At 50.3% G+C, this 27613-nt stretch overlaps 7 protein-coding genes across 7 annotated transcripts; 2 read left to right on the forward strand and 5 right to left on the reverse strand.

Moving 5' to 3' along the window:
• Positions 1 to 317: 317 nt before the first annotated feature.
• Positions 318 to 1073, reverse strand: LTR84_012964 (uncharacterized protein; the record flags this gene model as incomplete). The annotated part of the gene is made up of 1 exon (XM_064856470.1): positions 318 to 1073. The coding sequence occupies one exon, from the start codon at positions 1071 to 1073 to the stop codon at positions 318 to 320; it is 756 nt and encodes a 251-aa protein (XP_064707646.1).
• Positions 1074 to 1866: 793 nt separating this feature from the next.
• LTR84_012965 (uncharacterized protein) lies at positions 1867 to 4146 on the reverse strand (the record flags this gene model as incomplete). Its single annotated transcript, XM_064856471.1, has 5 exons — positions 1867 to 2498; positions 2564 to 2819; positions 2889 to 3293; positions 3381 to 3944; positions 4012 to 4146. 5 exons carry the CDS (start codon positions 4144 to 4146, stop codon positions 1867 to 1869), a joined length of 1992 nt encoding a protein of 663 aa, XP_064707647.1.
• Positions 4147 to 6597: 2451 nt separating this feature from the next.
• On the forward strand, positions 6598 to 7153 carry LTR84_012966 (uncharacterized protein; the record flags this gene model as incomplete). Its single annotated transcript, XM_064856472.1, has 3 exons — positions 6598 to 6717; positions 6844 to 7001; positions 7087 to 7153. 3 exons carry the CDS (start codon positions 6598 to 6600, stop codon positions 7151 to 7153), a joined length of 345 nt encoding a protein of 114 aa, XP_064707648.1.
• A 456-nt stretch (positions 7154 to 7609) lies between these two features.
• Positions 7610 to 9515, reverse strand: LTR84_012967 (uncharacterized protein; the record flags this gene model as incomplete). Its single annotated transcript, XM_064856473.1, has 5 exons — positions 7610 to 7732; positions 7790 to 8370; positions 8425 to 8518; positions 8574 to 9380; positions 9435 to 9515. The coding sequence occupies 5 exons, from the start codon at positions 9513 to 9515 to the stop codon at positions 7610 to 7612; spliced, it is 1686 nt and encodes a 561-aa protein (XP_064707649.1).
• Positions 9516 to 19002: 9487 nt separating this feature from the next.
• Positions 19003 to 20549, reverse strand: LTR84_012969 (uncharacterized protein; the record flags this gene model as incomplete). Its single annotated transcript, XM_064856474.1, has 3 exons — positions 19003 to 19677; positions 19768 to 20293; positions 20476 to 20549. 3 exons carry the CDS (start codon positions 20547 to 20549, stop codon positions 19003 to 19005), a joined length of 1275 nt encoding a protein of 424 aa, XP_064707650.1.
• Positions 20550 to 20963: 414 nt separating this feature from the next.
• LTR84_012970 (uncharacterized protein) lies at positions 20964 to 23667 on the reverse strand (the record flags this gene model as incomplete). Its single annotated transcript, XM_064856475.1, has 2 exons — positions 20964 to 23060; positions 23119 to 23667. 2 exons carry the CDS (start codon positions 23665 to 23667, stop codon positions 20964 to 20966), a joined length of 2646 nt encoding a protein of 881 aa, XP_064707651.1.
• A 1206-nt stretch (positions 23668 to 24873) lies between these two features.
• LTR84_012971 (uncharacterized protein) lies at positions 24874 to 26223 on the forward strand (the record flags this gene model as incomplete). Its single annotated transcript, XM_064856476.1, has 1 exon — positions 24874 to 26223. One exon carries the CDS (start codon positions 24874 to 24876, stop codon positions 26221 to 26223), a length of 1350 nt encoding a protein of 449 aa, XP_064707652.1.
• Between the last annotated feature and the right edge of the window lie 1390 nt (positions 26224 to 27613).

The following is a 27613-nucleotide window of genomic DNA, read 5'->3' on the forward strand; positions in this document are numbered from 1 at the left end:
TCGGATGTCTGTCTTGGTCTGCTTACTAGCTCGACAGTTTGATCATGCGGTATGAAGAAGCTGCTGACCGCTCCCCAAGTTTCGTCTATACTACGCCTCGAGGACGTAAAATGCCAACGGTCCGGCTTCTCAACTGAGAGGCCTGGTATCTTCGGTACCTGCTTTAGTTGATAGTCCTGTTCCTGGACCGAACATCGGCTATGCATCGTGGCAACGCCCTCCACTCACGGTTGTAGGAGTCATGCACTCCCACCCGTCTTCACGTTGAATTCATGCAGTGTTGCAGAGTAGAGGATACCTTGCTCGACACCAAGGTTTCAATAGCCTCGCCTAGCACCTCTGCCGCCACCACGAAATCCACCGCCATCTGGAAGTCGCTCACCCCGCCTCCATTCACCGCTGGGGATCGTGCCACCACCCACAAAGTCCCCTGGCCTTGGAGCACTTCCGTTGTAACCACCTCGTCCGCCTTGCCCACCATAGTTTCCACCTCTGACTCGACCGTATCCATTCTCTCTTGCCCCACGCGGACGAAAAGGACCCCGGCCAACGACAGTACCATCACTCAAGGGGGGAAACACTGCACAGTCAATATAGTCTCCGATCACAAATTTGAAATCCTCTAATGTCTTGTCTGCGTCTTCACCTTCTAAACTGATGGCTGCATTTCCATCTCCATTGGAGTATTCAGGTGCTGATACTACCACGCTGCCCATCTCTTTCGTCAAATATCTCCCCCTGCCATCGGTCTCAAGTCGACCGCCCCCACCTCTCGGGGCATGTACATCTGGGTATACCAGCCGGAAACTCAATCTGGTACCAACACTCGGCTCAGGCAAAATCTGGGGCAGTGTCTGTGTCAACAGGTGAGCCAGCTCTTTCAAGCTACAGCTCATCCATGTGTATATTTGTAGATGCGCGGGTAGATGAGGTCGAGGATTCGAAGGTGTCGGTACAGGAAACTCGGTCAGATTGTGGAAGCCTGCCGATCGATAGCAGAAGTTGAGGAGGAATGGCGTTGTGGATTGGCGATCGATGGTCGCCTTTGCCGTCGGCGATGGAGAGTGTGACATTTTCTTTCAAGTCGGATCTTTCGATCGGAGATGCCTGGGGATGCTGACTGAAGGATCGGAATATCGAATTGGCCTTGTCCAGTCTCTTTGAACGGCGCAAAATCGCTTCAAATGGTCCTTGTATGGATCTGAAACGCAGTGAAATTGTAGAAAGCTCGACAATTTTGTGATGATATTTACGCCTGACACATCGCATCGAACGCCTCTTGAGGACCCTGCTTGCAGTTTACTCTTGTTGAACAATTGCGCCACAGGAACAACTCCTAAAACAGGCCGCTCTCCTCGCTTCTGTACAAGACCTTGAACCGACTTGGTCGCGCGGCGTGGAATGTGACTGTGCTTCACCCTAATTTACTAGCCTTATTGCTAATCGCTTCTCCAATTTCCCCTCATCTTAGTAACGCGTTGACGACGCGTCGCGTGTCAAAATTTGGCTGTCTGAGTAAGGATGTGCACGGGATATTTCTAAGACTGGAATCACCCAACACGAAAGTAGAGTAACATACTAAGGCATGGCATCGAGGCTGATCGAGCAGCCTCTGACGGAGAAAAGAGACGTCGCCAACAAGAGAATCCCGGTAAGAAACTCTCCTAGCAAGCAGCGCCGAGATGGTAAGTTCTGCTTCACTCAATAATGCTTTCGATCGGTCTCTCTATCAGTAGTACTTTCGACATACCGTGCAGATTCAGCGCGGCTGCATTCTCGAGCAAGAAAGCGCATTCTTTATACATTCACTAAAACGTGACATTGCAACCCCACATTGAAATACGTCAAGAGAACATTCTACTTTGACTACAAACCAATAAAGAGGGAAACACCAATCAACATGGTGAAAGCCCCCAGGCTCAAGTGCGACACAGCGCCAGCCGCGCCGTTCTTGTCGTTGGTTCCAGTCGCAGCTCCACCTCCCGAAGTAGCCGTCGAGTTGGCGCTCGTGCTGTTCGTCGCCGTGTCATCTTGATAAGGAAGCACCGGATCACCGCCGGGGTTCTGGACGAACAAGAATTTGTCGACCGTCGCATTACCAACCGCGACCGCCATAATCTGTTCCGGGGTACATGTCTGCGACATCCACCACAGACTGCAAGCATTCTCTGGCAGATCCGCGGGAAGTGTATCGGTCCAGCCCCAACTATCGGTAGGCCCTTCAGTGACGTATGCCGCATTTTTGTTCAAATCTTCCTTTCCCGTGGCTATGTCGTTGTGGAACATGGCTCGCATGAAGATCTCATAGACTGTCTCTGGCTGCGGAGAGGCGGGGGAGTGGCCAGCTTGGAAGATGCGAGTGAAGGAAAAGCGACCGGATTGTTTGACCACCCCTCCTTCGTAGCTGGAATTTGTGGTGACGGGGACATAGCCGGCAGAGCGGAAGGTGTCGGCACCTTTATACTCTGCAGCCAAGGCAACTTGTTCACCTCCGATCCCTAGACGATTGGTAAGTCAGATGAGGCACTGTCCTGTTGATTCGCGGGAGTTCAGTACTACTTACAATTGCAGACATAGTCTCTGTCGCCATGGGCAAGTGCAACGTTCACCCGGTTGTCCAAAAGATACTCCAAATTGGAGAGGTTCTGCCTCACAGTATCGCCAACAGCGAAGAAGGAATTAGTAACAAGGTTAGGCGCCCAGCTGAAGTTCACTGCGGCTCCAAGGTCCTGTTGCACCCACTCTTGATTGAAGAATCCCATGGCATTGATGGGCGGCACCGGGTCCGCCAGTGGGTGAGATATATCGAAGGAGCTTCTCTGTATTGATTTCGCACTTTGTCAGTAACATGATACCCAAGACCAAGTGCCGAAATGGTTTGTACTTACACCAGTGACTGCCATCAGGGCGAACTCCGTGTTTGTGAGACAGTCGAGCATTGTCGCTGCGCAAAACTCGTTCACGGTGTTGTTGAGTCCCAGATTCTCTGGGTCGCCTTCAACGCCTAGTTGCCTACACTGTTCAATAACCTGCGAACATCCACCGTCTTTGGTAAAGTTGTTCTTCGCACTCTCATACACATCTTGTGGGAGCAACTTGACTCCGTAAGTGTTGTTGTTGGCCATCTCGGGGTATGACGGGAGGTGAAGGGTCAGGTCTACGCATCCATTCAATAGACCGAGAGTGTCGAGCTCAAGGTGATGATATCGGGTGCTGTCAACCTCGCCCGCTTTGAGTGCTTCATTCTGTTTCTGGAAATATGCAAGTGCTCCAGGTGCGAAATATCCTCCGTACTGCGTACGACGTAAGTAAGTTACATGGATCTCAAAAAATGTCCTCTCTCTATTGCAGGAGGTCTGGAATGCGGTGTCGTGTCTTACCGAGTTACCCCAAATGCTTATTGACTTGTTCTGGACACCAGGGAAGTCTGCGGTGAACGCTTGGACAACCTGCCACAGGATTTTTGCCGTGTTCTGGGTGGTGAAGGCTGTCCTGGTCGGCTCCATGGTTCCCCACTTACCGGCCCAGAACGTGTCGTTGGCCTCCCCTGGACCTGGATAGATATTCCCGGTGAGGATGTCAAAGTGACCCTCTGTGACTTCGTCATAAGAATAGCCCGAAAAGTTCGGCTGGTCTATGTACAGCATGTTGACATGGTTGTTGTAGCTCCAAGGATTGAGCGTCGTGGTGTTGAGATCTTTGTTGACGCTGCAAGGGCCAGAGTCTGTTGCTGCGGTGAACACGGACGATTCACCTGGTCCTCCTGCGAGGTAGATGGCAAAAGGCGCATTTGCCGGGTCTTCGCGTGCTGGGAAGTACCAGAAGAAGGTGGACAGGTTCCATGCATTTGTCTCGTTGGTGGCGTAGAAAGGGAACAGAGTGCTTGGGATTCGCACGTAGCCGGCTCGTGCTTCAACTCCCGGTGTTGTCTCGCAAACAGTTGTCTTGTCTCAACGTCAGCATGAAGTTCCAAGGTCAGCCGTCCTCTGATAAGGCAAATTCCTAACATACCCTCTTATGCGATATGGACACCCCTTGTCCAATGGAGGACTCTATCGTGGTCAAATCGTCGCGAGGGCCGAATGACTGAGATGACACTACCCCGATCGAAAGAAATAAAGCCGAAGCTGGAAGAAACCCCCTCATGGTTGTAAGAAGCATGAGACTACAGCTGTTGAATGCTTGCGAGGGGCGACAATTATTGAGAAGGTCTAGGTCTTCAAAACGCCCGTCAAAGAATGCAATGATAAGGGAGTGAGAGATCAGAACAAGAGACAGTGCTGCTAAGCCGCGGCAAGGTCCCAGTGGGTTGAGCAAGTCTTATTTGTATCTCCAGGCCCGTCTGGATTACAAGATGTGATTTCCTCGACTGATCTAAGATTTTGTGAGCAGTTCGACCACCCAACGCCAGAGCCCTGAAACCATGCCCAAGCCCCAAGCTACGCCTGTGGCAGACCAATGTATACCCTAGCCATCCAGGCACAGTCTAAATCTCTGGAACAGCTCGTATGCACTACCCCAAACGTCACTTGAAGAAATTGCAGATCGACTGAGTTTGGTGAAGCGATTCATCACGCCGATCCATTTCTAGTGCTAAGATACTTGCATGCGCCTCAACGTTGACTAACCATGAGGCTCTATCCCGTGTCCACTGTCCACAGCACTAAAGTCTTTTTTGGCCCCGTCAAATTCAGGATGTGATCGACTTGAATCGTATCAAACATGGGCGATGATTGGTTTTGCACCTGAGCTCAGCCTCGCTTATGTACTCATGCCGACCATATCCGGTTAGTGGGTACGAGAGGCACGCCTTATGTGGGGGACAACACCCTGAAATTCGAGATCCTGGAGCAAATATGCCGTCTCTCGTACCTGCCAACCGTGAATGGTAATTTTCACAATGCTAATCTCTTGTGCCTTACCTTGCTTTGGCGGAGGGTCGTTTGACCTGCGCGCACGAGAACGGAGGATGAGTTGGTTGTCACCTTCAACAGTCGAGGATCATACGGGTTTTGAATCTGACTGGACATGAACTGGCCGCGGATACTTTGGGGTCTGCTTCGAAATAAGGCCTAATCGCCTATTTACTTGACCTGCCTTGGCACACTCACTGGACATTGGGCGTGGTACCAAATTCTTCGAGGCGTGGACGCTTTCCCAGAACAAGGAATGGCCCTTGTAAGGATGGAGCCACCCGACAAAATGGACTGCAGAATTACGGAAAATTGTCTGGTATCTTCACTAAACTCCCTTCGTTGATGCGCTAACTACAAGGCTCAGAGAATGCAAAGTCAGCTCGCATCCCAGCAAATCTGCACCTAAACCACGCGACTCATACTGACACCTTTATTGCTCGACACATGAACGACTCCCTGGGCTGGCTTTCTTGACCCAAAGGCTAACAGCGCTCTTCATGGCGACTTGCGGACGATCAAGCAAAGGCACAATTAACAGGCTCAGTGGCAAGACATGTCAAGATGTGCTTGACATCGCAAAGTGCTAGTGGCACCCAAGGCAACCAAAATGACACTTGCGAGGTGTTGGCAGACGAATGGTAGATGCAGGCGATGTCCTGATATGCATATACTGCAGCGTTCTCGGAAGCCTGAGGTTTGCCGGACCTATTACTGTTTCATAAGTGCCAATAGGGTTCACTGAACCTACGACAGCCTTCCTCGAGGTCAAGATCTGAGCTCCCGCGCCGAAATCAAATGCAGATTATGTGTGATGAAATGCCAATCTACACACACAACTGTACAGTGGTATTGCATATCTGTAGATCATTGATTGTCATTATTATTCTCGTTCAGGCAGAGTGTTGTCGTAAAATGCAAGGATTGATTTGCCCTGAGCCTCCTGGGAAAATCAGCAATCGGTTTTTGGAGAGCCAGTCCGATCCAGCTTAATCAACAGTAATGCCGGTTGAACAGCGAAGAGGGCAAGCACGACCTTTCCGGAAGACAGCCCGGATAAATCGAAAAGGTGGGATGTACTTCTGGACGGCCTCAATCCGACAGGCAGCCACGATCCAGTTCGCATGCAATGGTCTTTACAAGTTCCTGAGGCCGTCAGGAGCGCGATTCCGGTCCTCAACGGGACAATACCGATCAATTCCAGCCGAGCAAGGGCTCCCTTCCGCGTCTAAACAACCCTCGCCATCATTGTGAAATGGCGCTTGAATCACAAGAGGTCTTAAATAGTGCTGGCTGCTCGTTTGTGATGTTTTGCAGCAATTAGCCTATTATCCACCCATGGAGAGACTGCAAATATCCCGGCATTCCCATGCAGGTCCACGCGAGATCACGGAGTACTGCCGAGCTGAAAATCCGGGGCATCGACTAAGCTTTCTTGGTTGACTAATCTTGCCCGGACATCATCCGACGGTTTGAGGATGCCTTTTCGAGGATATGAATCTCTTCATTTCGCTTCCTTCATGCCGGGCTAGAAATTTATTCTTTGTAGTGTTCAATCCGGAATAAATTTCACGGGGCTTTTTAAGCCAAATATAACATTCCAGACTTCAATCTGCGGTTGAGCATCAGCGAAATGGCGGAGGCAAAACACAGAGGCGTGCTGACGGAAAACGCACCCAATCCAATGCCTCACATCTTCCCACAGGCGGTCGTCACAACGAATGGATTCGTATTCTGCTCTGGCTCCATCGCCATGGATCCCAAGACTCTCAAAGTCATCGATGGAGATATTCAAGCCCATACAGTAGGTACACCACCGACGTCTTTGATGTGGATGCTTCAGCACTCCAGCAGCTTTCGAGATATCATAACTCATGAGTGAACATTCTCCACGCAAACACTACCTGCTAACATGTGTTTCAAATACCAGCATCAAGTGATCCGCAATCTTTCAGCTGTGCTCGAAGCAGCGGGGAGCAGCTTGAAGAAAATCGTGAAGATCAACATCTTCCTCGACGATATGGACAATTTCAACAAGATGAATGAAGTCTACACGCAGTATTTCACGGAGAATCTACCTTGCCGCACGTGAGTACTAGACTCCGCAGGATCCGAGCACGTGGGTGCTGTAGATGGTCTGTTTTATGCTAACTATTGTCGACGATGTTGTTAGATGCGTTGCTGTCAAGACATTACCTCTCAAGACAGATATCGAGATGGAGTGCACGGCTATGCTCTAGCTTAGCGAACGGATGTTTTGGAACGAGGAAGCGAGTAGCGAGTAGTGAGGTCATGATGCCGAAATTTCTCACCCGCGCCCTCAGCACGCGGACAGTTTGTCTCTGATTAACGCAGAGTCCAGTAATTGTGCAAAAGGAAAAAAACCACCGCCCTCGAAACATATGAAGAAATGAGGAAACGCGAAAGATATGTGAAAGGGGCATAGAAGCAGCGGTAATTTATTAGATTGCGAGTGACTAAGTGCCAACACAGCTTTGGTACTAATTAACTTGTGAATGACTATCGTTGATCTGGAACAATCTGAATAAATCTAAACCATTTTTCAGAACTTAAGCAAAATCTCCCAAGACATCTTCCAACTGTCGGTCCACATTTTGAAAGTTGTGCTTGCCACACTTGAAGTGTGCCGTGTAGCACGCGCATTGAGACACGACACAAGGACGGTGTTGAGCGATCTAGACCTTGACTGAGTCGTCGACAGCAACAACTTGCGCGTCCTCGGTGATTCCGACCTTGTGGGTCTGGACGGAGAACTTGACGGGGTTCTTGGCCTCGAAGATATGATCGAGTTCTTCGAGCTGTTTCATGGGTCAGTAAATATTATCATGTGCGGCGATATACTCGGAATGACTTACAGTTCGCTTGCGGGTTTCTGGGAAGAAGAAATATGCAAGTACACCTTGAGAAAAGGTCCAGATGACGAAGATGATGTATGTCTTCCACTCGATGTTCTTGATGGCAACGGGCCAGGCAAACTGGTTGAGGAGACCGGCTGCGTTGACGAAGGCAGTCTGGAGGGCCATACCCTTGGCTCGGATCTCAAAGGAGATGACCTCAACAGGGTAGAGAGACTGGAGAGGAGTGATGTTGAACGAATAAACACCTCCGAAGATGAAGATGAATGCCAACACTGCGTTGGCGGCGCTGTTGTTGCTGAAGACGGCATCACCAGCGGAAACCGAACCAGATTCCAAAGAGTTCGCGAGGGTGCCAGCAGCAGCTGTCATGCAAACCCAGACAACTGAGGTTCCAAAGAAACCACATAGCATCATCTTACGGCGACCAATTTTCTCAACAAAGTGGGCGCCAATAATGGCGAAGAAGAACTGGAAGCAGCTGTAGCCGAGTCCAACATTGGCCTTGCCAATGGAGTCGTTGATGCCACAAGTGTCAAGGACGGCGGCCAAGAAGTACGAGAGGGGCCCGTTACCACACCCTGGGAGAATGTTATTATATAGGTCTCAGGCCTAGGTGAAAAATGATCACTTACATTGGGAAAATGCAGAGAACCAACAGGCCGTAGCAAGTCTGTAGATGCTGGATCTCTTGTTGAACAATGCGCGATAATCCCACCAGCGTTTATCCTGGAGTGAAGCGTTAGTATAGTGTAGTCACGGTCGGGTTCCGAGGCTTGCTTACAGATCCATCGAGCTCAAGGAACTCCTCGTATTCGCTGAGCTGGAGTTGAACCCAGGCAGACTCGGGGTTGTCCAGGCCATGCCATTTGGTGAGGACTTTATGTGCTTGATCGCGCTTGTTGCGAGTGTAGAGCCAACGTGGAGATTCTGGGACGAACAAGCAGAAGATGACGATGAAGCCAGGGAAGAACATTTGCAGCCAGATAGGTAGAACCCAGGAGTTGTTACCCTTGATATCAAGAGCGCCACGAGTTACACCGGAAGCCAAGATGGCACCAGCAAGCCAAGTGGTGTTGCAGAGACCAGTGATGACACCACGATATTTGGGATGTGCGGTTTCGACGATCCAGATAGGTCCTGCGGCAGCAGCGATGGAGACACCGAATCCAATCAAGAATCGACCACCCATAATCTGACCGACGGAGGCGTTGTTCAATGTAAGACCCTGAATGATGGTACCGATAATGATGAACAGACTGCCGATAAACATGCCCACTCGACGTCCCCACCCATCAACAGCTGGGCCGACGAAGGGAAGAGCGGAGACACCACCGATTTGATGCATAGAGCTGATGATACCGGCCCAGATACCCTTATTCTCTCCGTCGAAATGCTTCAAGAAGTATTCCTTGTTGTTCAGGAGACCACCCAAAAGCATGCTGTCGTAGCCGTTCATGGTTTGGCAGAAGAAGCCGACCAAGAGGATAGCAAACAACTGTAACATGCGGGGGGAGTACCAGGTGACTGGTTCTCGAAGCAGAGCCTCATTGTAGGCTGCGCTACCCTTGACTTCCTTGACTTCGACGAGCTAGAAGAACCATCAGCATTGTCATTTATATACTAGAGAAGGGCTTCGCTTTACATTCTTGGCTCTGTCGATCGAGTCTGCTCGGTCAATGATCTCGGCAGTGCCACCACCTGCAATCTTTTCGTCTGTCGACATGTTGTTTGGCTGGAGATGTTGGATGATGCCGAATCCTGGACTGTTAGTGAGTGTGGTCGATGGGTTGACTGAAGAACCAGGTCGAGACACAGGGGCCGGGTGAGGATTCTTATAGATTACTCAAGTATAGCGAACTTCTGGGGAACATTCCACCATAGCACCAACACCACATGAATTGACTACGACTAGCGGACAAAACGCCTTGCTAGTCTTCCGAAATGAAGCCGACAGCCAGGAGTTGAACGGCCCACTGCCCAGCATCGATCGTGTGTTCAGATGTTAGGCCATGAAGACCGATAGGCCATTCCAGCCCGTGGGAACCCCGCCCTAGCCGTCTCTAATCCGGGGATAATGCCATTTCTCCTATCACAAGATCTCATGGGCTTTTTTTGCCCCCTCCATGAGAGACAGAAGAAGATGTTGGCAGGCAAATGGGTGACATGGGGGAAACGATGCAGCTGATGTCGCTTAGACGACGCCAACACTAGTCTGTGTGGTTTACGCGAAAGTGGTTGGCCACCGTTGGGTAGCACGCTGACAACCGCGATCTTTGAGGTTAGGCCGCTCTCGCTAGCCCCGGTCCAGGCACTACATCCCTCGGTGGGCCCCTGCGAGAGCCTGAGCCTACAGGCTACAAGGTACGGGGGCTTCTACCCTGGACCCCTGCTTCTACCGACGGTTGTCCAAGCGCTAAACAGTCTGACCACTTTTTGGTGTTATGGAACTCCATTTTCTCACCTGAATTCTCACGTGTAGATTCTTGGTGTAGAGTCTTGTATGTAAATCATTCCGGGAATGGTTGTTCGAACTACACTGATGGCTGTGTTACGGCTTGCAGTAAACCTCCCGGGGCGTTCTTCGAGAAACTAAGCTTTGCGGAGGCGTGACTAGTCCGGTTTCTCTGGCAAGTTCTGTGACAAATGCAAGATTGTCCCTCCCATCACTCGAAGGAGTGATTTTCTAGATTGGCCCTTTTGAACAACCGTGCAGATATACGAATATCCTTACAAGTAAGATTCCTACACCCAGTCGCCACCAGGTTGGCCGATAAGGTGGCATAGTCGCGATCGAGCGCTCGATCATCTGTAAGGTGCCCTCCAATGTTTTGGCCACCAGCAACGGTCCCCATGGGGCTTTGAGCTAGGACGTTGCATCAACTCCTCAGACCACATTTGTCACCTTGTAACCCACGGGGTCGTCTTGGGGAGAAGCCTCAATCCTTCCCAATCCCCTCTGCTCTGACCTGGTAAAGCTAGAACTTTGACGTTGATAGGCTTTCACGCCTACTGGCCGAGGCTGCCATGTGTCTACTCGTAACTAGACTCATCCGTGGCTCCGATGATCAACCGCTGGCCTGTCGGGCTTGAGCCCGAGGATTAAGCGGGCACAAGCAGGAGTCCAAACACGAGACAAGCCGGTTTGAGGTTTTCTGGAATCCATCGGTGCCCCGTGGTCCCCGTACTAATCGCCTGCCAAGACCGACCTGTGGGCTCCTCTTTTCCCATGGTTGATCTCCGGCAATGGCTGTGATTCGACACTGGCAAGGATCCTCATGTCCAACTTCCGGAAGAAGGTTGCTGGCTCTTCCTCGGTCATTGAGACCTATCCAGACAGAAACACCCCAAGAGCCTCATGCTAGATAGAGGTTAACTTCTATACTCGAGTCTCTGTTTCGTATAGCACCTGATCAAGAGATCAGGAATCACCTCTCCATGGCGCAAGACGCTAAAATGTCATGCTCCTTCCCACCCCTTGTTAGACATAATGATCTGAACGCGAGGGGAAGTCACTCAGGCTCAACATCGGCCTCAAACTCTTTGCTGTCATTCGTTTGCCAGTGTGAAAATGGAAGTATACTGGATAGGCCTTTGTGCCGCAGAGCCGGCCATTCTTGAAGCACGACCCTTAGCCCACTTGCCCTGTACAGCAGTGCACGTTCGAGGCAGCTTGTTCAACTGTGGGTTCAGATCTCCGCAATCCATGTGCGATCGTGTGCAAGCTGCGCTACAACGACTTCGGATATTTGTGGACTCAGGGAGCTCCAGCCACCAGACAATCTAATCCATACAGCCTTGCCGAAATTCTACCCATCGATAGGATAGGTGGAGATATTGCGCTGCTTCGTGACAGCCCATCGCCAGCGCTATCAGATCTTCAGCGTTGTCGACCCGTCCCAGGATCCTCGCTCTGAGTCCTCCAACAAACCGTTTCCCGCGGAGCGGAGCAACTCATCGTATGTTGTCGATGAGGTCTGCCTAGGATAGGCAAGGTCCGATCAACAGAATACTAGCCTGATACCAGGCGGACTCGTCTCACCCATGCATATCCTAGCTTCGGTCTTGTGGATATTGCATGGCCGCGCAGCCACTTTAATGGGACCGACATTGAATGGAGCTCGAGGATCTTTGTACTACTCCAATCAAAAAGAGTTTCTCGCGGTCTCGACGTGGCCAGTGGCGACCACTTCTGGTCCTCATGATCTACCTCTCATTTTCCTGCCTGAGAATCAAATTCTGGCACTTTATTATTAAACCTCATGCCCGACCATGGAGGGTGGCAATGACCCACCATCTCAAATAAGGAGTCAGATGCTACTGGAATGTGCATTTCCATGTTCTAGACCACATCTTTGCTGTTCGAGATCACACTGAGCTGCACCAGCTCAGAGAATATGTTGTTTGTTCAACCGAATACGCCCTCAAACAGGTATCTGATCGCCTTGACATTTGTGTCAAAGATGATGTTTGCTCACCACCTTCTGCAGATCCGATCCCTCCGCTAACCCTCCTTTTCTTGTCATCCAGACGATCGCCAGATATGATAGAGGTGCCTCAAAAGGCTATTATACCATTCTCTTTATGTCACAGGAAACGTACTATACTCTTGTTCAATACATACAGCAAGAGGATATGATATCAAGACTGGAAAAATTGAGCACAGGCGCTTAACATTCTCCATCAGAACATGGTCGAGCTGGATGGGTCTTAATCTATACTATGGTAGGTCTCCAACACTGCGAACCGGATCATTTTCGCCCACTCAACGTGCCCCCTCATCGATCCAGAATCCCCGTTCAAGGAGAAGCTGTGCAGTTGAAAATACTTCCTACCATCAAGATGGAAAAGGTTACTTCAGCGTTCTGCAGCTTCTTGAGAATTTCTGAGCTGAAGGAAATTTCCAACACTCCTAGCATTTCTCCCATGCACCTGAGCCACAGCTTCATCACCATAGATTCAGTTCGGACGTATCAGCGATGGCCAATATTGAAAATTATAGGCTGGACTCAGACAGTGCGAGTATTTCGTCCCCTTCATCTCCTTTCTAGCTTTCTGGCATCCATCTACCCCAGAACCAATGCAATCCATGAAACCGGAATTCATCTGCCCTCAGGAGAAGCAACATCATAGGTTACTTGTTCGACTAACTTTGGAGCCTATGACCTGGTGTGCAGCTCATGAAAGCAATATTTCTCATCTGCGAAATCTGCTGAGCGTCCTAATTCATCATGTGCCATTCACGCCGCATTCACTATCGCAGCTCCGGGACGTCGTTCTGGGTGCTCAATGATAGAAGTCCCCTTGTTCCGCACCATTACTGCCGATTTTATACACCCACAATGCCAATCTTCCCAATATGAGTCGGCGTTTGGGTCATGGTTCAATACCTTGATGCTTTCTTCCTGACATTGACTGTGTACATTCCCAACCATATGACCATTTTCTCAGAAGACTTGCACTGTTCTAAGCGAAAATGTGAAGCTTAGGCTCTCAGCTAATCAAAATATCATTTTTATGAGCTGCAGCTAACTCTCAGATGATACGCAGACGCTCATGCAGGTATTTACTGATGACCAACTCACCATAGGTCACCATTACAGTCGCTATACTCATACTGTACATCAATAGCACGAGCAGTCGAAGCATGGCTCTCGTTGGCAATGCTTCTGTGGAGCCACACATGGTTGGCTGTTGGAGCAAACATACACGGGACAACAACAATCCTCATGTTGATCCTTTCCAGGAGTCGGAAGACAATAAAGAAGAATTTGCCGCCACGTTACGGTCTAAACTTTGTTTTATGGTGACCGACTTTCAGATCACTAAGTCATGACTGCATATAGTACAGCTATCTCAACGCAATACGCGATATATGTCTCTCTCGGAGCTTCTCATCGTTAACGCCCACGACACGAAGCCTAGAGACTCATGGACGTTAGCAGAATATTAGAGTGCAGTTTGATTAACTTTGCGATTCAGTGGTGAAAACCCACCTTACCCTCGCGCTCATGTGGGATTGCTCTATCTCTCTCTGATCACGCCTTGGGTGATGAACATCAACTTCGTCCCAGAAACACGGCAAGGTGCTCTGCCTGATTGCGCCTTCTCTCAGCTTCCTTCTCATACGATGACCTAAAGATATCCCGCCACTTCCTCCAGCTTGCGGTAACCACTCACATCCTGTCGTACCTTCCATGTTGAGAGAGTGGGACCCCATCACGCTGATTATCCTGAGGCATGAGGTATGCAGCCTGTTCCGCCCCCTCTTCTTCGTCCTGCCTTGAACTCTTCCGCAACGGCTCCCACCTCTCAGCATCGCCCAACCTCTGTACGACCAATCCAGAACTTCCAGGGTTTTTCATCCCCGCGGCGAGCTGCCTTTTATAACTGACCTGTCTCAGTCTTTCAGCCTCTTGTGGCGTTAGGTGGAGGTACAGCTCAACTCCCACCACGTGCAAGACAAGAGCCAACCATGTAGCCATGCCGAACGTCGCGTCGGCAAAGGCAGCAAATCCCTCTGGGCCCGGTTTTACCACCTGACCCTGGATGTTGGTATAGCTGTTGGAGCTCGCCCTCACAATGGCCCGGAGCGAGCGGTCAAAGGTCCCTGTGCCGTTCAGTGTGCACTCGGGATAGATGAGTGCGGTGGGGTTGAAGTCGTCCGGAACACCCTGCATTGTATACATATCAAAAATTTTACCACACAAGAATATCGCAAAGTGTCGATCGGGGAAATACCGATTGACAACGGTCGTGGCGGCTATCATGAGCAGGCGCAAGCTGATGATGGATGCAGCGTACACCCAAGTTCGCAGCATCCATGCTCGGTGTTGCTCAATTTGCAACCGTTTGATATTGATCCACGCCATAGTGATCGTGATGCAACAACCGACTCCGAGAACCCCAAGGCCGATTTGCACATCAGGACGGTGGTTGATAAGAGACGGGAACATCATGAAAGTTCCTGCGACAGAAAGGAAAAAGAGGAAAATAATAAGGTAACCATTTAGACGGTGAAAGAGAATAAACTTGTGCCGTATGATAGGGGTGAACTGGAAGACAACCAGGATTCCCGCAGGGAGAATGGCGCTAAGGTGGAGGATGATACCGATCCTCTTAGCCATGTTTTTGGTATTGGGTCCAAAGTCGAGAGCGTCAGACGGGTTGCTATGAAGCACAAAATTCCCATCAATGTTTAGATACTAAGTTAACACGTTGGATCAGTATATCATTTCTTATGAGCTTCGCAGATGCGTGACAGTGAACATGAATAATGGAGCAGATGTGGCAGAACGTGGATGGACATTGGCCTTACCATGAGTCTTGAAAGGCTGAACCCTAGCATTGCGCCCGCGCAAATCACGTACAACGGGAAGTTGTAGCCCTTCTCGATATGAAATGCTGTGTGTAAATTTCGGTAGACCTGATGCACCGCGGATAGCGACTTCGCCGACTTGAGAGTTGTGGGACCCATGACGAAGCAAACTATTGAAAATGCTCTAAACTGTTATCATTCAGAGGTCGAAAGAATTGTGTCAATGAGTTGTGTCAAGTTGGTGGCAGGACAAGACATCGCGGAACACGATTATATATCCTCAGATTTCAGAGCTTCTTGAAACAGGGCCAAGGGGGCTCTAAGTCCAACTCAAGAGTCAGACTATACCACTACCATATGAGGTTGGGATCATTGTAATATCTTTTTGTCATCTCTGAGTCTCTAGAACCTATGATCTGCGTATAGATAACTCGAAATAGCAGAAATGGGGCCAAAAATTTGCTCGAACGGTCCTACCAGCCGATTCCCGCTCTGGGCACCGGGTTTTGAGGCGAGCGGAGCGGACGAGTAGATATCAGGCCTTTCAGGCCTTTCATTTCCAGCCTTGATCCACCGACCCTCCGTCCAATGAAACGAGACTGACTTTAGTCGGTGGAGTCAAGTCCTTGAAATATACTCGTAGACTGTCTATCGACACTCCGAAAGTATATTTGAATCGGTGTTTCAGCTAAGAGAAGTGGGCCGTGGTCATCTAGAGAGATTAACGGCGCTTTTAGATGTTATAGCCGCTGAAGATCTATACCATCCATGCGGCGGAACTATGTTATGGCACCATTATATCAGCAACCAGCACCGCCAATAGCATGACTAGTTGCCGGGCAACCATATGCATGCCAGCCTGGATTGAATGGTTTGATAATTATCACTTGGCACTCTGAACAGACCTGGTAGGCTGATCCAAATGCCCATGGCGATACTCCTACAGAACTCTATCAGTTCGACAAAGAATCTCCAGGACTCATAAATCAGCTGTGCCAAGTATGAAGCCACTCACATTCGCTGGAAATCTCCTCACCGCCCGTCATCGGTGCGAAGGCTCAAATTCTGCGTCCGCCGTCCTCTGAGCCACTCCTCAATATCACCATCAATGTCGATACTCGAGTGATTGGACCGCTAAATGTACCGGGCGGCTTGCAAACAGGTATATAGGCTTCTGTGTGTCTAGAGAATTACTTCTACGACAACATCAACTGCTCCGGGTCTGACAATTGGCCATATAGTAACCCACATCCTGAACGGCAGTACTACGGGCGCCTGCGAGGCCACGATCAACGGTGACATCGCCTTCCCTGTCGACTAGAACGGCACCGGACTTGCTCTTAGCAGCCATATCTGGGGTGTGACAGACGATGGGGACGAGTTCTTTGCGACAGACCTGGGAACCGATGTCGGGCAAAACACGTTCAACCGAGCTATAAGTGTGGCGAAGTAGTCCTCATTTTAGGGCCTCAGCCTCGTAGAGCGACAGTGTTGAGCAATTGAACAGGCGGTCTCAGTTGGCGGAACAAAGTATGTGTATCCGACCCAGGAATACATCATCGCTGCCGCGAGCCAGATTGACGAGAGAACAATGTTTTCTTGGGCTTATGTACTGCGCTAGGGAGGTAGCTATCTCGCCCCGAGAGGGCAAAGGCTAGGTCGATGACATCCTGCTCACAGATACTGCCATAAAGGGAGACCTCAAAATTATAGAATGTGTGTATCATACGCAAATCGACTAGGGCTGCAACTACATTTCACAGAGTCCTATGGAGGGCTGTGATGCGGTGACATAGTGACCAAAACAACATTATCTATCCTTGCACCTCATACAGCGACTGCGTATTGATTTCATGCACTCTCCGATGCATCTGCTTGGTCGCATCATAATCTGGCTGCTCCATCTCCTGCCTCTGGCGTAATTCTCGGGGGCCATGACTCGAACCACCTCCCACCGCGGCTCGCAATTGCTGCTCGACGAGGAGCCTCTTCTTGCGCTCTTTCAGCATATAAAACACCGTCAGGATCAATATGAGAATGGCGATACCGACACCAACGCCCACGCCAATACCAATGGCTCGTGTGTCTGTACCGCTTCTCGATGTCATCGAGACAGGAGATGTTGACGCCGCATCCGACAGTGACGTGCCTGTTGCCGATTGCGAGATTGTGACCGTTGTGGTGGCTGTTGCGGTGGTTGATGTGCTCGTCCCGTTCGTCGGCGAATATGGTCTGCCAAATGCGACTTTGAATTTATTGTCACAGCAGCTTGTTCCGTCCGTCGTGCCGCAACACCATTGTTGGTCGTTGGTCGCCCTTGCCGTGCCGGCTCCACAGTCAAAGATGTTGGCGAAATCGGTGAGATCCGCCTCCACTGCCCAAATATGATTTCAATTAAAACCTCCCTTCCCCAAAACGCGAAAAGCAATGATAGACCGACAAGAGCAAAAGGTCGACTGTAGGGGAATTCAAACGTACCCGCAAAGCTACATTTCTGTGCACAGCTGGACGAAGTCCATGTTGAATCCGTGCATCCACCTCGATAGACGTAATTGGCATTTCCTATGCAGAATCCGTTTTCGGTGCAGACGCTCGTGCGCAGATCACAGCATGCCGCGTGACTTGGATCGGCGCCTGCGTTGCAAGGCTGATAATTGTACTTTGTGACTTCTTGGCCATTGGGCCAAAAACACTTTGTCGGTGCTGACATTGATCTAAAGCGAGGAGGACGAAAGGAAACGACAAAGAAATAGACGTAGTTATTTCAAATGAGTTCCATGGTGGTAGGTTCTTGATTTGGCGAGATTTGAGAGACAAGAGGTTTGAAGAGTGGGCAAGCTGGGGCCATTGGGTTTGTGTCGGAGAACGTACTGCCCACAATCCTCTGTGTCCATTTTCCTTAGTCTGGAATGAAATCCGAGTCAGTTTCAGGCTGTGCAGTCGTACCCGTGGATTCATGTACCCGGTATGCACAGGCGCAGCAACTAGGTTCTTTTGCCAAGTTAGCTGTTTGCGTTCTTGTTCTAAAAGCGTCTTAGCAGGGGATTCGAGCAGCGTTATTCCCAGCCAGTCGTTTTAGCGCCGCTATGGTCGGGTTGATGGCTGTGGGCATTGCGGCGTTTAATTTGCAAGTCAACTTGCAATGAAGACACTCCCTGGTCTTCCACCTATGTTCAGCCACACGACGGACCAGTCCATTTTTTAGAACTGCGCGTTAGCAGTACCTGGAAACCATACTTGGTAAATGGGAGACCGTTCGATGAAGGGATCTCCCTTTCAACTAGGGAGAAGCTGGACGACCCTCCGGATATGCAAGCAAGGATGCTTTAAGGTGCAACAGCCAGCACTGACTGAAGAGGCCAATAATGCTGCATAGGTGGCGCCAATTAAGCGTTTCAGGCATTCAACCGAAACGAACGGGACCCATTCCGCCAGGTCTCCAAAGTTGCTTGCATAACGTGGTGCCCTGGAAAGGAGGGAGAACTGTAACTGAAGCTCGCGTCTAACTACGGGTGCGCCAGGCGTCGTTACCGAGGCATAGCCACTCGACTTTCGGCATTGGAGAGACACGAATAGCCGATGCGAATGAACCACATGATGGGAGAAGATGCTGGTTGATAGCCGCTGTATTTTGTGAGTGGTTCACGGTGGTTTAACCTCGCTACGGCCCCTGCGGCTCGGGAGGGGAAGTCCGGGCCAGGAACCTTAACCCTGCTTAAGCGTTTTTAAATCATACCAACACCTTGAAGATGCACAGCAGTTCTAACCAGTTAGTAGAGATCAAAGTGACTAACCTCCATCATTCTTGAGTGCACAGTTTAATAAGTATTTGATGTCCCAATCGCATACCGACATCTCAACAAGTTTGACCAACAGTTTCATATTCCATGACCACCTAGACAATTCTAATCATCCTCCTCCCCTCAACAGCATTAAAGCCCACGCCCCTAAGATTCCAGCTCCCCTCGAGATCCTCCTGTGTATTCCCGCCCGCGTCAACAGCTTTACTCCAAACACTCACATCCTCCGCCGGATCAGCCCTGACCCGCGCTTCCCAAAGCACCCAGCTAAACTTCAGACTCCCCTTCTCCACACGAACCTTACCATCACCAGCGCCCACCCCAGAGTAAGTAGTAGTTGTATTCTCATCCCCATCATCCAAAATGCGCGCCTCATGCCACGTTTCTCCTTTATCGAGCGAAACATGCACGTTCACGACGGGCCCGTCCGCGCCGCCGGGGATCGCGTAGCCTTTCAGCGTGAGCATGCCGTCCTGGTCGCGTCGAATCTCCTTTTCATCTGCGCCGGGCACTGCGACGACGCTGTTGATTTTGACGTCCATCATGGGCGGGACGCGGCCTTTCTCCCACAAGCCGAGGGACTCGGCTTTTTCGGGCCACGTGGCTTCCGGTGGGAGGATCTTGTAGTCGTGCTGCTGGTAGAAGTTTTGGGACTCTTGGGCTGAGAGCGTTATCGTGTCAAGCCATTTCACGGAACGTGCGCCGATCATGCCCGGGATGATGGTTCGGAGCGGGTGGCCGTGGCGGGGTGGAAGGGGGGAGTAGTTCATCTGGCGAAGGGTTTAGCTTCGTCTTCCTCGGCGACGTTGCGCCAGAGCATTGCAAGTGAAGTGGAAGAAGGGAAAAACCGCAGACCGAACCTTTAACGCCAGCATGACCTCCCGCTTCGGATCCATCGCCACACCGAGCGGAATGCTTCCACCGTACCAATCGTCGTCCTGGACTTTGGTGGCATTGCATTCAAACTGGACATGGACCCCGTCATACCCTGTAGTCCCGGTTTCGCCAGCTTTGACGACAACGCCTACCCGCTGGAGCACGTCTCTCAATAAAGGACCCGTCCAGACAGCGTTCATGACCGCGCCGTCACCCCAATCGATTCCCGAGACCTCCTTAAGGCGGTCGCGCATCTCATGGCGGCGGTTTCCTGCGCATTGCAACGCGCATGTGACCGAGTGTTGTGTGAATTCTGTTTTAAGGTCGGATATTGAGAGGGTAGTGCTGAGATTTGAGGGGACTGAGTTGCTTTTGGGGGCAAACGATGAATCATTTTGTATGGTTAGTGTGTGTTTGGTGGCGGAGAGATGCTGGATAGGCCCATGGTTGCGATCGTATGCTACGAGTTGGGACTTGGAGGAGCCATTTGACTTTGAGGGTGTGAGGAAACTGCAACGGGTAGATGTTGCTACATTGTTAGAACTTGGTTCTTAGTTGAATGAAACGTGAAAATAGAACTACAAGCGACTGGCATTAGGAGGCAGCATGGCCAACGAAGCCGTATTCGGTGGCTTGGCTCCCAGATGGATGTACCGACAAGATGGTCGATGTCAACAGGCATGATGGCTTACCTCGAGATTAAGTCTGTCGTATCCGGCTCACGATTGACTGGTTCTTTGACAGTTCCGTCGGTGTTGGATGCCATGGTGGTTTGGACTTGCCGACTTGTAATCAGCTTGTATAGATAAGATGCCTTGAAGAAATTCCGAGACCATGATCCAAAAGACGGAACTGTAGTTGGTGAACATCCACAAGCGATATTTGAATCAGTATGGAGAAGGATCACCCTGGCCAGGATTGACGTCAGAAGTGGGGGATTGAACACATCTTAAAGATTGAGTTTCGTCATGCCCAACTTAAAAAACAATTCTTTTGATGATGAGCGAGCACGAAGAAATACGGAACTGCTCTGTTGATCATACAAGAATGCGTAGGTGATATCGTGATCATTAAAGTTTAGGACAGAGTTATGCAAGAAGGCGCTTCAACCCGCATCGTTATATTCGTTGCAATATTCCTCCTGTAAATTTGGACATTACCTGCCCCGAATCGTGAATGCTTACTTCTTTCCCTTTTTGCCCTTCCCCTGCAACGCTGGCGCTCCTCCACCTAGAATCGCGTCGAAGGTAATGTTTGGATTGTATGTGGATACAGACCGTGGTGTATTTTGTGGAGGTGGGGCATCGATGGCTTCTAGACCCAGATTCACCGAACTTCTGACTTTGCCGATGCTGTGGTAATCATTAGATGAGGATGGAGTTAGAGGACGGAAAACAGGCGATAGTTGTGGACTGGCGTATGGTGATTGTTGCGGGCTCAGGTAAGGCGAATTGGTCCCAAATGGAGGTGGCGGTTGCAGGCCCGCTGTGTCCGCATGCTTGAGTGGAGGCAGTGCTGATGCCGGCAGTGCATTAACCCATTCACTCGCAACAGTCCAACAGTGACTGCGACGATACACTCCTTCGACACCATGGTCGATCTGATCAGCTGGCATACTGACTATGCCTCCTCCACTCGCAACATTGTACCAGGCTCGGGATGTAGACTGGTCTTCTTTCATCCACGGTCTACCTCCTCGAGGAGGCACACATAGGAAATATTCGGCACCTTCCGTATACTGGAGATCGCGTGCATCGACAACAGTCATAGGCAAGGCTTGCAAGACGGCATACATGAACAGCCACTGTCCACACCTCGCGTCCACGATCTGCTCCAACGTTTTACCATCCCCAAGTCGACGTTCATAGTTGAAAAAATCTTGGATGAACGGACTCGCATTGATGCTTTCTCGATTATAAGAGCCCAGTAGCACCTCGTTGACCTCATTCTGGCTCAGCCTTTTGGCTTGGAGCGCAGACTGATCTGAGACCACAACATGGTTGCGATTGAAGCTTTGGGAGAATTGTGGGAGGAGAGGTATATCGAATGGAATTGGTGGCATTACAGGGGGTGTTGCTCGATCATACTCGCTTTCCACGCGCCGGATGGCGTGCTGAATCGTCTCATTTAGATCATTGGTTTCAGCGTCACCATCCATTGGGGGCATGTCGGCCGTCCTAGTAGTCAATGCTGATCGATCGACCAATGTATCATACATGTCGCAGAAGTCTTTATAGAGTTCTCTCAACAGCATCCGATTGAGACCACTTTCTTCGAAATTGTTTTTCTTGGATGATGCTTTGGGTGGCCAAGCACCATACTTTCGGCGATAATGAGCAAAGATGAAGCGACGAAAATCCAGAAAGCCGGCCTTCCATTCCTTGAACCTCACAAGCTTGGCTTCGGTCGAGGTCTGGGAATTGGCAATACCTGCAAACATGGAAGGGAAGTCGAAATCTTCGAGTTTGCCTCTGACCGTCAATAATCGCTGCTCGATATCCAGATGAGCTCGTTCTAAGCGATTGATGGTGATTGGTGACATGGTATGGTACTTGGGGCTTTGAATGGACTTTATATCAACAAGACGCCCGACAGCATGTGCAAAACCTTCATTGTACAGCTGCCATGATCTGAGATGTTCCCCTAGCACGATAGCTTCAATGGTCTTCTCTCGGCTCGAGCGAACATCAGCCAACCTCAACTCTTCGCAGTATCTTGAAAAGCTGTTGATGGGGACTTCTCCGAAGGTCGAGCCGTCAATATTGCTGAAGTTAAAGCGTTTGAGAATACTGCTGATACCCATGAAAATCGAAAACAAAGTCACTTGTCTGGGTGTGGCGACCAATGCCCCACCTGCTAGAAAGGCGAAAAAATTGCGATAAAGCACAACCAATTCAAAATCATCCCCTTTGGGTTGTATACCAGGAACTGACATATTTGTCTCAAATCCCACTGGCAGGTAGACATGCTTTTCCTGGCTGATGGACGTCACGATGTTTGGGACGGAGAAATTCATAGAAGGCCGGTAGGTCGAGCTTTGCTGAGATGGGGGTCGGATATGCTGAGGTTCCATGGACAATTCAGAAAATGCCCCTTCAATATGAGATGCATCGCCCGTGCTGGTGATGGGAGTTGTGGGAGACTGGATACGCAAATCGACCAAAGCCTTGGAGTCTGCTAGGAGTGAGGATGATATCTTGAAACAAGGCCCTCGACCTGATGAAGGTGGATACAGGTATATGATGGTGTCTCCACGCTCGTTCCACAGTTCGGGTATCTGCTCATCCAATCAGCCTGGTTGGTGCAACCCAGAGTCATCTCGGAGCTTATATTACCTTGTCACCTGTCAGTAGAGGTGTCAAATCGTACGGGACGTGCTCCCGTAGTCCAGCTATCCACGCTCTCGGTGCGCCGTGTCCATCGTCGGGCTTTTGCTTATCTGATCGGCCGGGAAGCCATGACTTCTTCTTTGTAATCTTTGCCGAGTTTGGTGTTGCAGGTCGGGCGGGTGAGCCCGTGGAGTTGCGGGGAATCATAAGGTTTGGTGTCTGGGGACGGCTCCTATTCTCCGTGAAGCTGTGAGGACTGCTGTTCCTGCTGCCCGGTCTACTATCGGGCCCGCTTCGATTGCTGCTGGGAGGACGTGGGAAGCCTGAGTCTGACAGGAATGGGGGGGGTTCGAGAGGAGGAAGATCATGGTTATTGAAGTCGATGTCTGAGGAAGCAGTAAAACGGTGCTTGTGGAGTTTATGCGAGGTGGGAGTCGGTAGATGGGCGGGGGACAGGGCATATTGAGGAGATTGCGCTGTGTAAGACTGAGGCGTGTCTGGGTGGTCTTTGTCGTCCCTCGACAGGGAGAACAGTGATGACAACCTCTTGGCCATGATTGTGGAGAGAATCGGTTTGCAGGAGAGATGAACGAGACGATGACTGATTATGGAAACCGACTCTGATAGAAAACGAGTCCGAGACCAGGGAACGGGAACGAGAACGCAGGTCAGACGGTGTTGCTATTCATGGCTCCCAATCCTGAAGGAGAGTGACACTTGTCTGGAATGAGGCCAAAAACACCCGCGTATGAGGCCGTCGACTTTACTCGACGTAACTCAAGCTCGCGGCTGTGTCACCATGTCTTGTCGAGAAGATCAAGGACGGGTAGAGGAAGAGAAATACATGCAAAGGCAGCGATAAAAATAATCTTGATACCGATATTGTAGGTTGGTGTTATGTGAGATCTAACATGGAGCGATCCTTCGCGTTCTTGAGTTGAAGTGGTCATGAAAATGGTTGGAATGACGGTGGCTGAGACGGAAGTAGGACTCGGGAGGATCACCTATTAGCACCCACGTAGGTCCAGGCCTGGTGATTGAAAACGTTGTCAGGCAATGTATTAATGCTCCATTTTCGCTTGACTTTAGGAGGCCCATCAGTAACAGGTACCTACGTCCCTACCTAACCTTACCTCAAATTCCAGGTTTTCCAACCCTTTGGTAGGCAGTTTGCGATGTGGAGGTCACGTTAAAAGAGCCCGGGAATCGTGAAGCCCCTTGGGAAGTACTTAGTTGTGCCTACCTAATATTGTCCAGACAATAAATCTAGTGGGCAAACGAATAAACAACCCCTCAGCCAACATCGCTGACGTCGACGTGCTTGATTTCCTGGCAGATGGCGTGTTGGGGCCGAAGGGGCTAAGCCGCACTTACGGAGTAGTTAGGTGGCAACATGCAGGGGCCTCAGGCTCGAGGACTTGGTGGGGGCATCTCCGTCGCTAAACGGCAGCTAAGGCACGCCCAGAACACCACTGGAACTTCCCCCGAGGGTGGGAGCATGTCGTCAAAGAGCCTGAGAAAGAAAACTCTGATTCATGACTTTTCCGTCGATGACATGATCCATGTTCAGTTCCTCTTGTTCTCTGGGAATAGGTTATCTGGTGATTGTAAGCTGTACCACCACCACAGGATCAGTAGATGCGAGGAGCCTGTATCTCTACCCTTGCAACTAGATCTTCACATCTTCAACTGATCCCACGTCCAGCTAAGACTTCAAGGCGGCTCATGACCCGACGCGTCCAAGTACGTCCCACAACAGGCATGGCCGAGGACCGGGCTGAGACAAACACCCATAAGGCAGTAAAACCTGGATCCATTGACCTCTTCAAAGGATGGCCCAATCCTTCGCTCTTGCCTCCACGACAACTCGACCAAGCCTCTTCCAACATTCTCAACGATGAGGACAAGAGGGATGTTTTATTCTATGCTCCGGATGAAGGTTACCATCCTCTACGAGATGAAATAGCCAAATGGCTTACTTCATTTTATGCACCGCCTGAGCCCATCTCATCCGCGCGATTATGTATCACAGGTGGAGCCAGTCAAAATCTGGCCTGTGTTTTGCAGACATTTACTGATCCGTTATATACTCGCAATGTCTGGATGGTGGCACCAACATATTACTTAGCTTGCAGGATTTTTGCAGACGCAGGATTCGATGGTCGATTGAGAGCAGTCCCGGAAGATGAGCAAGGCATCGATATCAAGTATCTGGAGCAAGCTCTTGAAGAAAGCGAAACGGCCGCTGTCGCCGAGGCTAACACATCTCCGCGCATCAAGCTACCCAAGCCATGGAGAAAGATCTACAAACAGGTCATCTACGCAGTTCCTACCTTTGCAAACCCATCAGGTCGAATCATGAGTCTAGAACGTCGTCAACAATTGGTTCGACTGGCCAGAAGATTCGATGCCCTGATTGTCACAGATGACGTCTACGACATGCTTCAATGGCCAGCAACACCGACCCAAGGCTCCATACAGCTGGACCGAGCCGTTCTCCCACGTGTCGTGGATGTAGATCGTCAACTCGACGGCGGACCTGCAGATACTTTTGGGCACACGGTCTCCAATGGCAGCTTCAGCAAGATTATCGGACCTGGGTGCCGCACTGGTTGGGCAGAGGGCACGGAGGCTTTCGCCTTTGGCCTTTCACAAACAGGATCGAGTCGCTCAGGAGGCGCTCCATCACAGTTGGTGGCATCGTTCATCTCCGATATGCTCGCAACCGAGACTCTGCAGAAACACATTCTCCAGGAACTACAACCGGCCTATGCTGAACGGTATTACCGAATCATGGGTGCCATCAAAAAGCACTTGTTACCTCTTGGCTTGACCATGCCCCAGCCCAATAATCAAGTGGCAGGAGGTTATTTCATTTGGTTGTCCTTGCCGCCACCACTCGATGCCACGACCATATGGAGACATGCTCTGGAAGATGAAGATTTGACAATAATTTCAGGCCCAAAGTTCAAAGTCGATGGTGATGAAGATAATGAGTCAACCAAGTTCGATAGAGATTTTCGACTTTGCTTTGCATGGGCCGAGGTTCCTTTATTGGAAGATGGTATTGTTCGGCTCGCCCGTGTGATCAAGGGCGAGCTCGACAAATGAGGGTGACGGTGACATTGAAATACAGTTATGCCAACATGACGGCTAATCATACGAGATTCGATGCGCAAGGATATGCCAGTGGTCTGCCTCTTCCTGTTCTCTCCCAGCGGATAGGCCGAGACTTTTCGTTGGTGGGGGATGTGGGATATTCATGTCAAACAACACGTGTTTCAGACTGTTTCATCCAAGTGGCTGCACAACCAATCGGTCGTGACAAGACGATGGTGCCAGCTCAGTGATGAATCGCGCTGGTAATTGGCCTGCTTTTGTTCTTCACTCCCTCTTCATCTGGACACGAGCACAGGTTCACGACAACACCTGCCCGTATTAAGGATGAGTGGAGACCATCTAGCTGGCCAAGTTAGATATCATGAGGGAGGCTTTTGCACCGAGGCTCTTGCACAACGGAGCGGCACGAGGCCTCGCAGCCAGCGGAGAGAGGGACCACGCAAGACTCAATCTGAACTTGCAAGCGAGATAATATCAGGTTAGTATGTAACCACCAACGAATGACTGATATTCCACCAACAAAGTGCTGGGCCTGGAAACCACAGGCCATTTTGTTTGATTGCGGACAAGGACAGTGAGCGCTATGTAAGTTTTGCAGTGGCACAGCAGTTCACCACCACCTGGAACGGTCGATCTATCTAGGAATGATTGCAGCCTGGGAATCCACTGGATCTGCATTCGGGTTGAGAAGTGGATGTGGATCTGTGAATCTGTTTGTATCATGAACTTGAATGCAGTACCAGTGGGCTGTCCTCTGCTGCCCTGTCCTCCGCCTGACTGACCTGCTCCAGATGGTCAGTGCGACTGTCTTTGACCGGGTGCCTTCCTTCAGATCCAAAGCAGGGTTTTCCAGGTTTTTCCGAGATGCCTCTTCTTACACAAATACTCGCTGCCCTTGCTCCTGTTTCCTCTTCTTGCTTCTATCTGCTTTTGTTCTTCTTCTATGCCCTCCTAGTAGATATCTACTGACGAGTCTTTCTTGTTCGCGCTGGGTTCCCATCTCAGCTTTGTCATTCGTTTCATGAAGAGTGTCTGGTCGAGACAACGACCTCTTCCCACTCCGTTCGTTTGAACAATACTTACCGATATTCATCTATGTGAATGTCCAAAGGAAATCCCGGCATACCTTCTCTATCCACCGAGGTCACCACTAGCGTCCTTGGTTCTTGCCGTCGCGAGTGACGCGATTGTCGTCGCCGCTTGTTTATTCATCCCCTCGACTCATCCAAAGGCACAATCTTTTCTTTGATGATCAACTTCTTCAGGGACTTTCCGTCACAACCAGCCGATCTAGTTCGTCAGCCGTTCACGGTCTTCCAAGGCTATCCCATTCTTCTTCAGACTTCACCACGGTATCGTCGATATCGTTTGTTTGTGCTGG

The sequence above is a fragment of the Exophiala bonariae genome, assembly GCF_035927105.1.
Source record: "Exophiala bonariae strain CCFEE 5792 chromosome Unknown scaffold_9, whole genome shotgun sequence".
NCBI classification, from domain to species: Eukaryota; Fungi; Ascomycota; class Eurotiomycetes; order Chaetothyriales; family Herpotrichiellaceae; genus Exophiala; species Exophiala bonariae.